At 53.6% G+C, this 12,990-nt stretch overlaps 1 protein-coding gene across 5 annotated transcripts; it reads right to left on the reverse strand.

Moving 5' to 3' along the window:
• Positions 1–881: 881 nt before the first annotated feature.
• FANCE (FA complementation group E) lies at positions 882–12,120 on the reverse strand. Of its 5 annotated transcripts, none has more exons than XR_010916906.1 (12): positions 9,802–11,630; positions 8,408–9,074; positions 7,587–7,631; positions 6,783–6,842; positions 6,486–6,629; positions 5,478–5,601; positions 4,448–4,523; positions 3,833–3,899; positions 3,238–3,363; positions 2,327–2,427; positions 1,732–2,054; positions 882–1,211 (listed from the first exon to the last, which is right to left on the reverse strand). XR_010916906.1 is itself a non-coding variant. In XM_067531709.1 (12 exons), the coding sequence occupies exons 2-12, from the start codon at positions 10,023–10,025 to the stop codon at positions 2,051–2,053; spliced, it is 1,638 nt and encodes a 545-aa protein (XP_067387810.1). In that variant the 5' UTR covers positions 10,026–10,035; positions 12,021–12,120; the 3' UTR covers positions 882–2,050. The 5 variants fall into 5 exon arrangements, 3 of the variants coding, with proteins under 3 accessions (XP_067387810.1, XP_067387809.1, XP_067387811.1); XR_010916905.1 differs by having other exon boundaries at positions 1,338–2,054; XM_067531709.1 differs by adding an exon at positions 12,021–12,120 and having other exon boundaries at positions 882–2,054; positions 9,802–10,035.
• Between the last annotated feature and the right edge of the window lie 870 nt (positions 12,121–12,990).

Here is a 12,990-nt window from a genome sequence, read left to right on the forward strand (position 1 = left end):
TTCTTTCTCAGAGCTAAGTTCACTTTTTACAGGCCTGAACTTCAACAGTGTGTATGCCTTGTAGCTAAAGGTGGTGGTGTAAACTGGTAGGGCCATTTCTGTGACATGTGCAATACTAGGAATTTGACATCAAAAGGTTTAGGAGTGTAGACAGCAGGTGCACTTACATGCATTCTGTGCCTACGTGAAATGCAGCATTAAAGGGACAGCACCAAGTCAGAATGTGTGTGTTTTGTGAGAAAAGGCTTAACAAAACCTAAGACCCACAGGAATGTTTCCCCTCATGTCCTCTGCAGAGAGGAACTGAGCTGCTCTGTGATTTTGCACTCTCACAGCTATTGCTACATGATGTGATTCCAGCTTCACACCACACTGCATGGTGACCAGGAGTCTCAAGACTAAATTTATTAACTCAACCCTGTCCTGTCCTCTGGCAGAATACAAAGTCAGCTGATGGACAAAATTACAGTCATCCACTGCTGGCTGCAGGATTAACATAGCCATGTCAGTCCCATGGTATTAGAGAGACAAGGTGGGTGAAGTAGTATCTTTTATTGAACCAACTTCTGTTGGTGAGAAAGACAAGCTTTCAAGCTACGCACAGCTCTTCTTCAGGTCTTTTCCCAGATGCTCCCGGCCAGGCAGTAACACTGAGCAGACTGAAGAGACTGCTTCCCTGAGGTGCCTATATACTTGCCTTGGGATCACCTGGGTGGGTCGCCACTTGCAGACTGGCTGAACGGCATGGGGCCTGTCACAAGACCTGCAAGTACTTGCCTCTGCATGTGACCCATCCTGCTCTCCAGTTCAGGCATGATTCATCAGGCTGAGGCAGGCTCAGGCCCAGAGGTATCACACAGAGGGAACGGTCTCAGGAATGCGTGTGCGTTATTAAATGATCTATTTTATTGTACTGCATTGACAAAGGAAAAAAAGGCAATACACCCATGTAGAAAGAATACAAATGCATTGTCCTTCAGGTTTTAGACTGACACGGTGAGTACAAATGGTTCAGGGAGCACTTGATGGCCATTGGGAAGTTAATGCACCCAAAGTGATGAGCACAACGGACAAGGCTGAATCCTGACGATACACAAAGGCAAGCTGTCTCCTTTATTGAGATATCAGAAAATAAAGCCCTCTTCTCGGGACAGTAGGGGAACGGATACTTCAGAACCCAATGTGCAGGCCTCCCTACAAGCATTTCATTCCTATGGAGAAAGGAAGAGGAGCAGATGTAAAGGGCTCACCTTATAAACCGTATTTATGGGATAACCAATAACAGCTCGAGGTCACATACGCTTGTGATCTCTGAGGTGTTTATCATAACCACCTGCCTTCAAAACTGGGCTCCATGAGAAGAGGCTTTTTAGTGCCACTTGCTCATAATCCGGCCTCATCTGATATTTTGGCACTTCCAGAGAGAATGTGGAGGCAGCCACAGGAAGGGAAAGTAAAAAGGCTGAGCAGTCCGGCTGGACCAAACTAGTTTCACTAGGTCTACAGAGAGCTAGTTCATTCAACTGTCAGCTAGCTTAGCCAGGAAAACCCTCAATCTTGGGAGATCCAAAGATACAGAGTAAGGCCATCATATGAGAAGGCTTTTTATGCATGAAACAGTCCAAGTGGGAACGCAGCAATGGCTGGGACAGGAGGGGTATTAATAAGGGGAGTTACACTGGAAATTCCCGGAGAATTTTAGTTCTTCTTTAGCTTTAGGATTTTCCATACACAGAATCTTTAGGTGAAGGAGTAGCCAGGTTTGCCTGTTAGAGTCACTCAACAAACGTCTCTCTTTCAATCGTATTCTGCTGGCCCCCGTCTGATATTACTTTGCGTGACCTGTTCTCTGAGTCTCCATGACGCTGGCTATAACTACAGCTCTGGAAGCTCTCCTCCTCCTCCTGTGCCAGAAGGAGCTCGCCATAGTCATTGGCGTTACGAAGGTCCTCTTCAAGCCTCACAGACCCATGGGGGCTGGGGTCCAAGAAGGCAGTCATTTGTACCACTCCGTTCCATTCGGATGGCTCGCTCTTGTGCCTGAGCAACTTCACCTGCGAAGAAGAAAGAAAGAAAGAATCAGACAACGCTAAGGGCAGGGAAACTTACACATAGAGTAATAGCTAAAGCAAGACGTCAGTGCAGTTTCAATTCCCGTGTGTGTCGGCATCTCAGGGTATCGACACCAGTTTCCATTACATAGACACTAGGAACACCAAAGCACAGAACTGTCTTCTTGCTGAGTGGCCTGTGGTGTTCCTTGTTCTAGATGACCCTGAGGCTCTCCCATCCCCGTGAAATATTGGGGACTGACTCGCTTTTTCACCTTGGAGCCATTTGTTTCAGTGCCACCTGTAGAGATTTCTGGAGAGCGGTGTGGTTGAGATCCAGAGCACCAGACAAACGGCTCCAGTGGGCAGGTGTAATCTGTGAAGGAAGAGGGAAAAGAAACGGTTTAGGCTATTCGATTCCTTTCTCATCAACAACCGAGTTCTACTGAGCTAGGTGTTATCCTGTGTTAATAGCCTGAATATGAGAGCCCAGCTGGAGATGTACTGGGCCCGATTTCCAGAGGCACTGCGCACCTGCAGCACCCACTGATTTGTGTGGGGACATAGTTCTTCTGCAGCACCTTCCGTTCAAGAAACGCTCGATGCCTCGGAAAAATCAGGCCCTCGGTGTCGGACGCAGAGCTCCCAAAAAAGGCAAACCACCAGAAGCAGGGTTTGAAAGTGTCCTTACCATGCCCAGAGAGCAGGCAGGAGCTCAGTTTTAAAGCTCTCAGTCAAAAGGCCCAGACCGAATACGCCAGACAGAATGTGTCTACTTGCTGGGGTTCCAGGCAATCTAGTGGTTCTACACCTGGTGCTAAAACCTCCGAGACCATTGTTCAGAAGCGGTGATTTATTTTGGGCCTTTGGCCTGGTTTTCCAGAGGTGCTGAGTTGTGGGTACTCAGTCTCTCTCGAAAATCAGGATTCAAGTGACTCTTCCCAAGTCCCAGGGGGATCAGAACTCAGGCATTCCAGATGTGCGGTGCACAGTCGTTTAAGACAGGAAGTGAAGAATAAAATCACATCCCACTGAAGGGTATTGACACTGAGATGCCTTTCACTGAAGAGCTGGAACAGTGGACACCCTAAGCCAAGCTAGTGTTCATGCAATGCAATTTCCTCTTGGCCCCGTGCACATAAAAGGAAGACCCCTCGGGGACTTGCAGCTTCCCGTCTGGACTCACATTGCTGCTGTACATGGTCAGCACAGCCATCATCAGCTTGGCATAATTCATTGACTTCGCAAACTCCTGGGCCAGCCGGCACAGTTTCAGGACCAGGAGGTTAAAGAGATGAGGAGGCAGCTCCACCTGCAAGAGAGACGTGGAAATGGAGCAAGGAGAATACAGACAGCAAGGGCCACCTCAGACACCAAGTGTCCCAGACTTGCTCACTGGAGGGTTCTGGATAAATCGAACCAAAGAGCAGTCAGCAGCCACTCACATCAGGGACACCCAAACGTCACGCTGGAAAATTGCCAGGTGCCTGAAAGCAGCGCAGGAGGGACACAGACTGCAGCTGCCCTCACCTGTAATATGGAGGTGCTGACCCTCAAGACTACCGGTCCCAGCACGCGATGCTCCATCTCAACCCACACCGCCTAGAGACGATAGCATGGGCAGTGAATAATAACTGCGGTGGCTTGGATCGAGATGGAGCCCTGCTCTGGGAAGAGAGAGAACTCCGACCTCCAGGCCGCCACCTTTCACCGCTACTAAATTCACACGAGTATTTCAAAAGGGTCGTTTAAATAAATCAGGAAAGAATGCGTCTGCTCACCTGCCTTCCCAGCAATGTATGCACGACAGTGATGAGCTCCTCTGACCAAGACATCTCCAGGACCTGGCTGGGAAGGAGAATAAAGCCATGGCTACATTAGAAACTGGTGCCGGTATAATACTGTTGGGTAGGGGTGTGAGAACCTGTGACACATTTATACCAGCAAAAGGCCCCAGTGCAGACAGTTTTACCTTTTACTTTGTTAGAAGAGCTGGTATAAGCGGTACCGATAAGAGAATTCTCTTGCCAGTAGAAGCTGCATCTGCACTGGGGCGGTTGCTGGACTAGCTATACCAGCAAACCCTTTCTAGTGTCGTCTATGCCTGAGAAAGAGACCCGGGTGAACTGTGGGCGTTGTTCGGAATAGATCGGTGCCAGCTGCCCGCCTCTGCCCTCACAGAATTCTCCAAGGTATATAGCCCTGGTGCTGGCCTCTCAATGCCCAGCTGTGCAATGGGGGTGGATTGTGTGGATCCAGTGCCTGGTACCTGGCCCTCAGCCTGTAGTGCGGGAGAAGTGCCTGTATGAACCAGCGGGCGATGCCACACACCAGTCGTTCCCATGTGAGCGGACACAAGAGTGGGTGGAAACGCCTCCCCTTCCGTAAGCATTTACCTGAACACCAGCCTCACATACTCTGGCTCCAGGCAGTCCTCGATCAGCTCGCACACTAGCTTCGTCCGCTCGGGGCCTGCAACGACGAGATGGCAGCGTTTGCCACGAGCTGTCACACCCCAGCCCCGCCTGGGAGAGGTGCCGTCCTCCTGCCCCCACTGTCAGGGAGCCAACTCCACCCCCACTCGCTGCACATGCCCTCACAGCCCTGGCTCCTCGACCTGCTGCAGGGCAAAGGGAGTCATGGACACATGGAGGGAATAACTGATACCAGCCGCTGTCAGAGAAAGTCTCGCATCCCAAGAGTCCATGGAGGGTCCATTCTGTCTCCTTCCAGACACGCCACTCGGGGCCTGGTGTCGGTGGGCATTGCTCCTCTCACGTTGGAGTAGTGCCACCTTACATCAGGGCAGAGATGGGCCCTTGGAGGCCAGCTTTGTCCTTTGCAATGCAATAGAGGGAGGCCTGGCTATAGTGTTGATCTGAGGCATTTGTAAATAGAGTGCCCTCCACGCTCGTGTCTAGGGGCCAACCTGCCTGAAGTACATTGGCACAGCTGCTTAGACCAGGATGGCTCTTACTTTACATTTCCACTTGCTAGGTTTCCACATGACCCTCCCCGAAGAGCTAACATTCTGGGGCGGGAGCTCCCTCTCCCACTCTGTCTGGATCAGGAGTTCTCAGGCGTTCGTTTACACTGAGCCGCCATCAACCACTCACAACCGGGCCGCTTCGTTCGCTCCAGAAGGCACCGCGCCTGTCGCACGGGGGAGGTTTTACCCTTCAGTGCTTTACAAGGCTTTCCCAGGCTTTAGGGAGCCCTGACTCCTCGTGACTTAGCAGGCCACTTTCAACAGAGATGGCAAACAGGAGCAGGTCTGTGGTCTCCAACCATGAAGACAACGGCCGGTGACCGAGAGATCAGGTAACACAGCTCTACATTACAGCGGGGGCAAGTCGGCTGCATGGCACATGTATCTAGCCTCAGAGAGGCCCTGCTTCCCATAGGACAGCACGGCTACAAGCTCACCTGCTCCTGGGGCCCGTAGGGCTGGAGCGATCAAGGCACAGCAGACTGGGCGAGCATACTTGGAGCAGAACGAGGTCAGTGCAGCCATGAGATGACGGGAGGCCGGCTGGGTCAGCGAGAGAACCTAGGGTATGGAAGAGGCATGCAGAAGTAGGACCGCTTAGCATGGAAATGCAGGCCCTGGCGCCTGGACCATTTCCATCCCTGCAGGGGTCAGCGAAGCCCGGTTGTTTAAGAGGGCTACGGGGGGAATATTATTAAGTCTAGTGCATACCATTTAGAAATGGCACAGTCTCCTCAGCTGAAGGGGAAGAGAGCTAAGGAGGAACCAACCCGTTCCATGCTGTTTTGCTCCGCTCTCCAGTCGGGGGGACAGAGACCCTGCTCCAGCCAGGCTGAGCTCCCTTTCTCTGCTGCTCAGGTCCTTTGGCACTGCCGGCAGCCAGACAGCTCGCAGAGCAACACCCAGCTAGTCCTAACTGCAGTGATGTCGGGTCCGCGCTTGACGCCCCGGAGGCACCATTCCCTCTTCCAACCATGTCACCTGCCCCCATGAGAGTTACGTCCAAAGCTGACTGCAAAGGGATCTCGCAAAACTGGGCGGCTGAGCGACAAAATGGCAAAAGCGATTCAATGTTGAGAAGTGCAAAGTAACGCGCTCTGGAAAACAGCATCCCAGCCACACAGGCAAAATGATGGGGGCTAAATTAGCTGTTACGGCTCAAGAAAGATCTTGGCGTCAGCATGGAGAGTGCTCTGAAAACATCCACTCAGTGTGCCGCGGCAGTCAAAAAATGTTGTCGGAACCAGAGGGGGAAGAGTACCCTGTCACCGCTCAGTGCTGTACCTGTCCTGCGGAGGCAGTTGGGGCTTCAGCCTCCAAGATTTTACCAGCCTGAAACGCAATATACAACCCCTTCTCTGTGTATATCAAATGGGAGACTGGATCCTGGAGGACAGAGTCTACGGGGGCCTTCTGCCAGCTCAGCACCCGCCATCAATACATACCCGCTGCAGGAAGAGTTGCTCTGTCAGGATTGCTGCCTTAGTGTAGCTGATCTCGGGCACGAGAGCCAGCAGCCAGGTGCAGAACTGCACCAGGGTGCGTTCGGGGCGCTCCAAGAGCTGGAGTAACGAGCACAGTCCTTCCAGCTGGAAGAAAGGCCATACAAGCGTTACGGACAGCAGCGGGACATTTCCTAACCCCTGAAGAATGAGGAGCGGGATTAGAGGCCGGTTCCCTGGGGATGATTTTTATACAGGCTGTGACCAGCATCGCTCATCAAGTTACCATTGCCCGCTCACCTGGCCAGGGCTGCATTCATTCAGGATCTGCAGTTCAGGAGGGGCAGTCCCGTCGGTTTGCTAAAGAGACACAGGAGATCAAACATTAGGATAACAGGTTCTGGCCCAGTTCCCCCAGTTGGTTTCAAAGGACACACAAGTTTGGACAGACCCAGGTCCAAAGTTCAGGGCACAGCAAAGCCATGAGCTAACAAATCATCCAGTTCACACATAAGAATAAGAGCAGCATCTGCAGTGACATCAGCCGGGATGAAAAGTCACAAAGGGAATCAATTCTCAGGCTTCAGCGGTTAATCTGGTAACCATGGCCAGGGAGGAAGACACGTTTTGGTCCTCAGAAGGATATTATTGAGAGGCAAAATAGCCTAGTGGTTACAACGCAGGATTGGACGCCTTCACTCCCAGCTTCTGTTCTCACCTCTGCCACTGACTCGCTGCGTAACCCTGAGCAAGTCTTTTTGCGCCTCAGTTTCCCCAGCCGTATAGTGGGGATAATGCCCTGCTCTGAGCACCCAGCCCCAGCCCCTCTCAGGGAAGGGAAAGCCCCTCAGCTGGATCAGTGATCTGCACTGGTGTTGTATCAACTGTGCCATGATAACAAATAGGTAGCCCTGTTTGTTTGTTGGTGTGTGAACCTGGAGGACATAGCAGCAGGACTGTCCTTTTCCCAGTACAGGTCACCACCCTCCACCTCTTTCTACAAAGCCCACCTCCTTGGATCAAATTCATTCCCTTTCAGGAGGCCCTGAGGTAAGCTGGTTTAGACCAAGTGCTTCTAGTGGAAATGCAGACGCAAATACTTACATCTGACTCCATCTCTAGCAGCATCTTAAGTCTAGCCACGTGCGTCTGGGAAAAACATTTAAAAATGAGTTAAAGCCTAGAAAGAACAAAACCACCGAGAGGGAGGCTAAATTCCTGAAGCCACCCAGACAATTCCCAATCCCATCTCACTGTCCCTTTAGTTTCTGGGACGGGACATGGGAAGACAGAGAATCAAATCTCAGTTTTCTGGGCCATGTCCTTCACTCTCCTGTTTTGAACTGTTGTGTTATGTTGCTGTCTGCTGTTAAAGAGCTGCTCTGCTTCACCCCAGAAGCAGCTGCATTTTGATAGCGGGCAACAGGACCCCTAAAAACACCGCATGTAGTTTGCAATCAGTCAGCAAAGCCCTTTGGGATGTGTGAATGAGAAGAGGTATATAAATGGTAATTGTTATTCCACTTAAAGGCAACCATTAGTGGCAGCTACCTCTGGAAAGAGAGCCAGCTGCTAAAAATGGCTAAGAAACTGGAGTTACAAGATAATCCCTTCACACCTACACTCTCTATTCCCAGAGAGCAGACTCTCGGCTCCCAGCCCCACTCCTGTCTGTGTTGCTCCATGAACCCCAATTTTGGCAACCTTTCTGATACAGTGCAAATTCCAGCTCTTCAGTGTTTCTTTTTACTGGGCAGGGGATATAGAATCATCAGGCAAGGTGTGGAGAGGAGAGAATGGGGAACTGTGCTGGCCATATTGCTTTGGAGATTGGAAAGGCTGGGTTCTGTGTCCGTGCTTACACTGAGACAACCCACCTAGAAAGCAACCGACTAAATAGAAGGAACTGAAACGCGAGCTGGTACCTGCAGAAAATCATGGACTTTTGCTGCCATGTCCCGCTGGGAGTCCTGCCTGGCCTCTCTGGTCTCCACGACTGCGTCCTGCTGGGCATTTTCACTGGCCCCCCTGGTTTCGCTCTGAACGGACTCATGTCCAGATGCTTCCACAGCGATTTCATCCTCCGTAGCACCAGCCCCTTTCAGAAAGGCGCATCCTGCCAGAGGTTCCAGGCCTAACCCATCCTCGTCCAACCGGGACCTTTTCCTTTCTCCCTCGGGGCTCAGACTTTCCTCAGCTGCTTCCTTGCGTTTCCTAAGCTGAGACGCAGAGACGGCTGCCTCCCCAGCAGGCCAGAGTTCAGGGCCTGGATGCTCCTGGATGAAGCAGCCCGGTTTCCTTTCCAAGTCCAGTTTGCTTTGAGTGCCACCTACGATCAGCTGGCACAGGCTTTTAAGCTCTTGCCGGCACACGTCTGTCAGCGGACCTGGGGTCAAACAGCTCCTCTCTTCTCTCAGCCCCCTCTGAAGTAGATCCCCCAGGGCCTGCACCCAGAGGTCTGGGCTGGGATCTTTTCTGGTGGCCTGAAGCAGCTGGCTGAGGCAGTCCTTTGGCATGCTGGACTGGACCATGTGCAACAGGGTGAAGAGGTTTCTCTGGCACAGCACGGGAAGCAGCAGCAGTATTGGCCTCCTAAGCAGGGGCAGAAGGGAAAAAAAAAGGAGGAATGAAAGCAATTCGATCGTAGATCTAGATCCACTCCAGGATGCTGGGTGCTGCCTCTGGAAGTCCTAACTCACCATGTGTGGAGGGAAGAGGAGGGGCTGCCCTGGAGTCCGACAGGGACAGATACAGCGTTTAGAGAAAAAAGGATGTGGATCTGAACTCCCCCCAGTTTGGGAGGCGTCGGGAGCTGGGGTTTCGGTCTGGGCCCACTCGAGCCGGAAGATCCCCTGTGCAGGCAGCAGCCTGTCCTCTAGCAGTCCGAGCACACGACGGCCCCGCTCTGGAAATGGGCACTTTCTGCCGGTCTGCCTCACCTCTCCCCAGGTGAAACAGAGAAACAACCCGCCCATCTACATGCCCCCGGCCCGCAGGCGCTGCGGCGGTTAGTTGTGCGCATACGTGTGTGTGTGCAGAGCATTTTTAATACACAGACAAGTCCACGGCTCTTCTGCGCACCCCGGGCCACGCCTGCCATCTCTCCCCACTCACGCTCCCAGTCCAGTAAACGAGCAAGCGGTGTGGCATGCCAGGCCCGGTCCTGTACAATGCTGAGCTGCCTCATCTCCCACTGCCGTTAACGGGAGCTAAAGGCAATTGGCACCTTGCAGGACTGGGCCCCTAAAGAGCCGGAACAACTGGTGGAGGGAGGAGAAGCTACAGCAAGCGGTCTAAACAGACACCGTAAGTGACTCACAAGGTGAGGGTCCTTTCAGGCCCCTGCAGCACGGGCTCCTCCGCGCACAAGGTCTCTGTGAAGATCTGCCAGTGGAACGCCTGCCCCGGCTCATCGTGGCACTGGATGCACTGGAGGGCGCGGAAGGCAGCCAGCGCCCCGCCTGGCCCAGACGTCAGCGTGTGGAGGAGGAGACAGGAAGGCTTGTCGAACCTCTGCAGCCAGGGAGCTGAGGGGGCTTCCATCTCACCGGCACTGCAAAGGACACATTGAAAGTGGGGGGGACACGTGCAAAGGCCCCCCAGAGACGCAACACAACCCCAGGCGCAGCCAGGAGCGGTGATGGGAAAATAGGATTTGCCGTGTATTAGTTCAGGCCATAAAAGGGCTGCATAGGTAGATGAATGGTGCAGCTAATATGGTGCACCCAGCATCCTGCCAGACCCAGATCAGACCTCTGGGTTGTCTAGCCCAGTACCACATCTCCTGCCATAGTGGATCCACTCATTAGTCCTGCTTGTACAGCATCCTGTCTCCTTCCATGTGCCAGATGAGATAGTAACTTATCCCAGGAGACAGATGAGACCATTGGTCTGCCTTGTAAGATATCCCACCTGCAAGAAAAGCTTCAGATCAGAGTGAAAACATCGCGTGGTGCACTCAGCCTATGGCATAATGGGGAATTCCTTCCTGCTCTGCTGCAGCTGGGCTTCTGCCCTGAAGCCCTGCCTGGATGAGCCTTCCCCTAGGTCCCATAAGGGTTATTGGTCATACAATCAAGCAGCCCCTTTTAAAACTCCAGCTGCACGTTTGCTTCAGTGACTTCCTGTAGCCACGACACAATGGAGAGGAGCAGCAGCAGCTCACCCCCTTCCCCTCAGCTACCCCCCAAGATAGTGCTGAAGAGATATGCCCTAGCGGGTGCCTGGCCCACTCTGCTACAGCAGGCAGGGAACTCCACAGACCCCTGGGCAGATCATCAGGACAGTTGTTTTCCACACGGGTTCGGAGGTAGGAGCGGGGAGCTGCTGGGCATGTACCCAGTGTCAAGCAGGGCTGTTATTGGAGGCTAAAGGCAGCCTTCACGTTGCAAACATGCCATGGGGAACATCTAATGCAGCACTGCTTGTACCACCTGAATAACATAAATATTCCATCGTGAGGGTCACATTTGGGACCAAGTGTTTTGTTTTTAAAAAATCAGACTGCCGAAATGCACCCACAAGATCTACAAATATATTGCTTGCAGGATTGTAATAATCCATCTCTCAGCAGAAAGCTCCAAGGGCTTCACAAAGGTGGACCAGTATGGTTATCCCTCCCCTTCTTACAGGGGGGAAACTGAGGCACTGAGCAGGGCGGCGACTAGCTCAAGGTCATACGGAGAATCTGTGGTAGAGTCGAGCATAGACCCCAGGGCACTCAAAGCCAACTCTGCCGGGTTCCACCCACTAGACCCCGCTGCTCTTGCGCACACAGGAGACATGAGGGGAAATGTGGCCCCCAGCATGTTTTGTGCTGTGAATAGCTTCAGGGTGGGAGGCTCCCAAGCCCCAGCAAAGCCTTTAAACTCACAGCTCTCTAGGCTGGTGCATGGCCCATAGGCGTGGATACCACAGCTCCCCTGCCCTGGATGCTAACCTCACAAACGGAACAGGGAGACGGGGGCTGTCCTGCCGAGACATTGTCCTTCTGCGCTCCAGCCACACAGTCACCCCACTTCACCTTGCGTAACACCAGAGAGATGGCCGGGGTGGGACACGGCCCGGTACCCCCGGGAGATGTGACGGTCACCATTAAAAAATAGATCATGCCCGGTTTTATCCCCCACCCCCAAGGTTGCAAAATGGAACCGGAACCAGAGGGCCCCCCCCCGGCCTTGTCTAGGCTAGGATGTGACAGAGGTCAGCTAAGGTGTGTGGACAGCCACGCGTTGCCTTCTTGACCCGTCTTACGCTCAGGCAAGGGACATTCCCTTGTCTATGCGGGCCTGTTCGCACACGTCCGCCAGCACCGTCCACACCCTAGCCCGGACCATGCCCCAGAGGGAGATCTCCGGCCAGGACGGTCAATCCGGTGCGACTGCGGCTCTAAAGCCAGAGTTCGGCTCCGGCACCGAAGAGCCTGGTTCCCTAAGGCGCTGGGTACCCCTGGCTCTGAAAATCAGGCCCCTGCCTCTGGCTTTAGCAGCCTGCGCTGTCCCGCCTGAAGCTCCCCTGTTCAACCCTGCAGGGAGGTACCAGAGAGAAGCTGCAGCCGGCTGGGGGCAGCCGCCAGGGGGTTGATCGATTTCCCCCTACCGGGGCCTTGGCAGTGAAATCGGCTCCAGCTCCCGCTCTGCGGCAGCTCCCGCTCTGCTAGGGGCGGCCCAGCATTTTCCACTTCCTGGTTCACAGTCTAGAGTCAGACCAGCTCTTTCCCTTCCACTCCTTAAAGGAGCAGTGTACCAGCCGGCTCCCTCCGCAGCACGCCCCACAGACCTCTCGCCCGGCCCACCTGCCCCCAGCCATCCACCAATCATTTGCTGAAATGCCTGGTGAGGACGGGAATCCTTTGCTCCTTGGCCTTGCAGCCTTTGAACAGCGCTTTTAAGAGCCAAGGATTGCAGGGGCAGGCGGGCTGGGGTCTGTACGGCCCACCCCAGCCGCTCAGAAATCAGAGCCGACAATCGCATCATTCCCCCTCCCCCCCCCATCTTGAGATCCTTTCGGTGCTGATCTTGTGGTTTCCAGTTGGTCGCTTGATTTTTGAACATCGTGCCCCCCCGGGCACATGCATTTTGCCAGCTTGAACTCACCCAACTTTATAGCAAGGTCATTCTGGCCTCAGATGCTGCCTGATGAGATGGAGCTTCCCCCTTCTCCCCAGCCCCAACATTAGAATTCACTCAGGCCCTGTCCCCCTCCCCTGATTGCCACCTGCTGAGGTTTTCTGAGCATCGACCCAGCTGTCTCCGGAAATCTGTAAGGATGCTCGGTGCACATGGCCAGCTGCCCTAACCCTAGTGTTAGGGGCTCAGGATCCTCTTGGGTGTCCATCTTTTTTGTACCTCAGACATGGCCAGCCCCAGCCCCTGAATCAATCCCCCCACCTCAGCTCCAGGGGTTCTTCACCATCCCTCTCTGGGGGGAGCAGCCAGGTCCTCTTCTCCCCCTCCCCGAGCCTGGTGTTGCAGGAAAAGAGAGGGGAGAAACAGAAAGCAAATTGGCC

The sequence above is a fragment of the Emydura macquarii genome, unplaced genomic scaffold (assembly GCF_026122565.2).
Source record: "Emydura macquarii macquarii isolate MOO-44397 ecotype Brisbane River unplaced genomic scaffold, CSIRO-AGI_Emac_v2 contig_3220, whole genome shotgun sequence".
Taxonomy (NCBI): domain Eukaryota; kingdom Metazoa; phylum Chordata; order Testudines; family Chelidae; genus Emydura; species Emydura macquarii.

Coding starts and splice junctions, on each gene's coding strand:
- FANCE (XM_067531709.1), bottom strand. CDS start 10,025: ATGGAAGCCCCCTCAGCTCCCTGGCTGCAGAGGTTCGACAAGCCTTCC. Junction 6,843..7,586: donor TGCTAGAGATGGAGTCAGAT/GTAAGTATTTGC, acceptor GTGTCTCTTTAG/CAAACCGACGGGACTGCCCC. Junction 3,900..4,447: donor TATGTGAGGCTGGTGTTCAG/GTAAATGCTTAC, acceptor TCTCCTTCCCAG/CCAGGTCCTGGAGATGTCTT.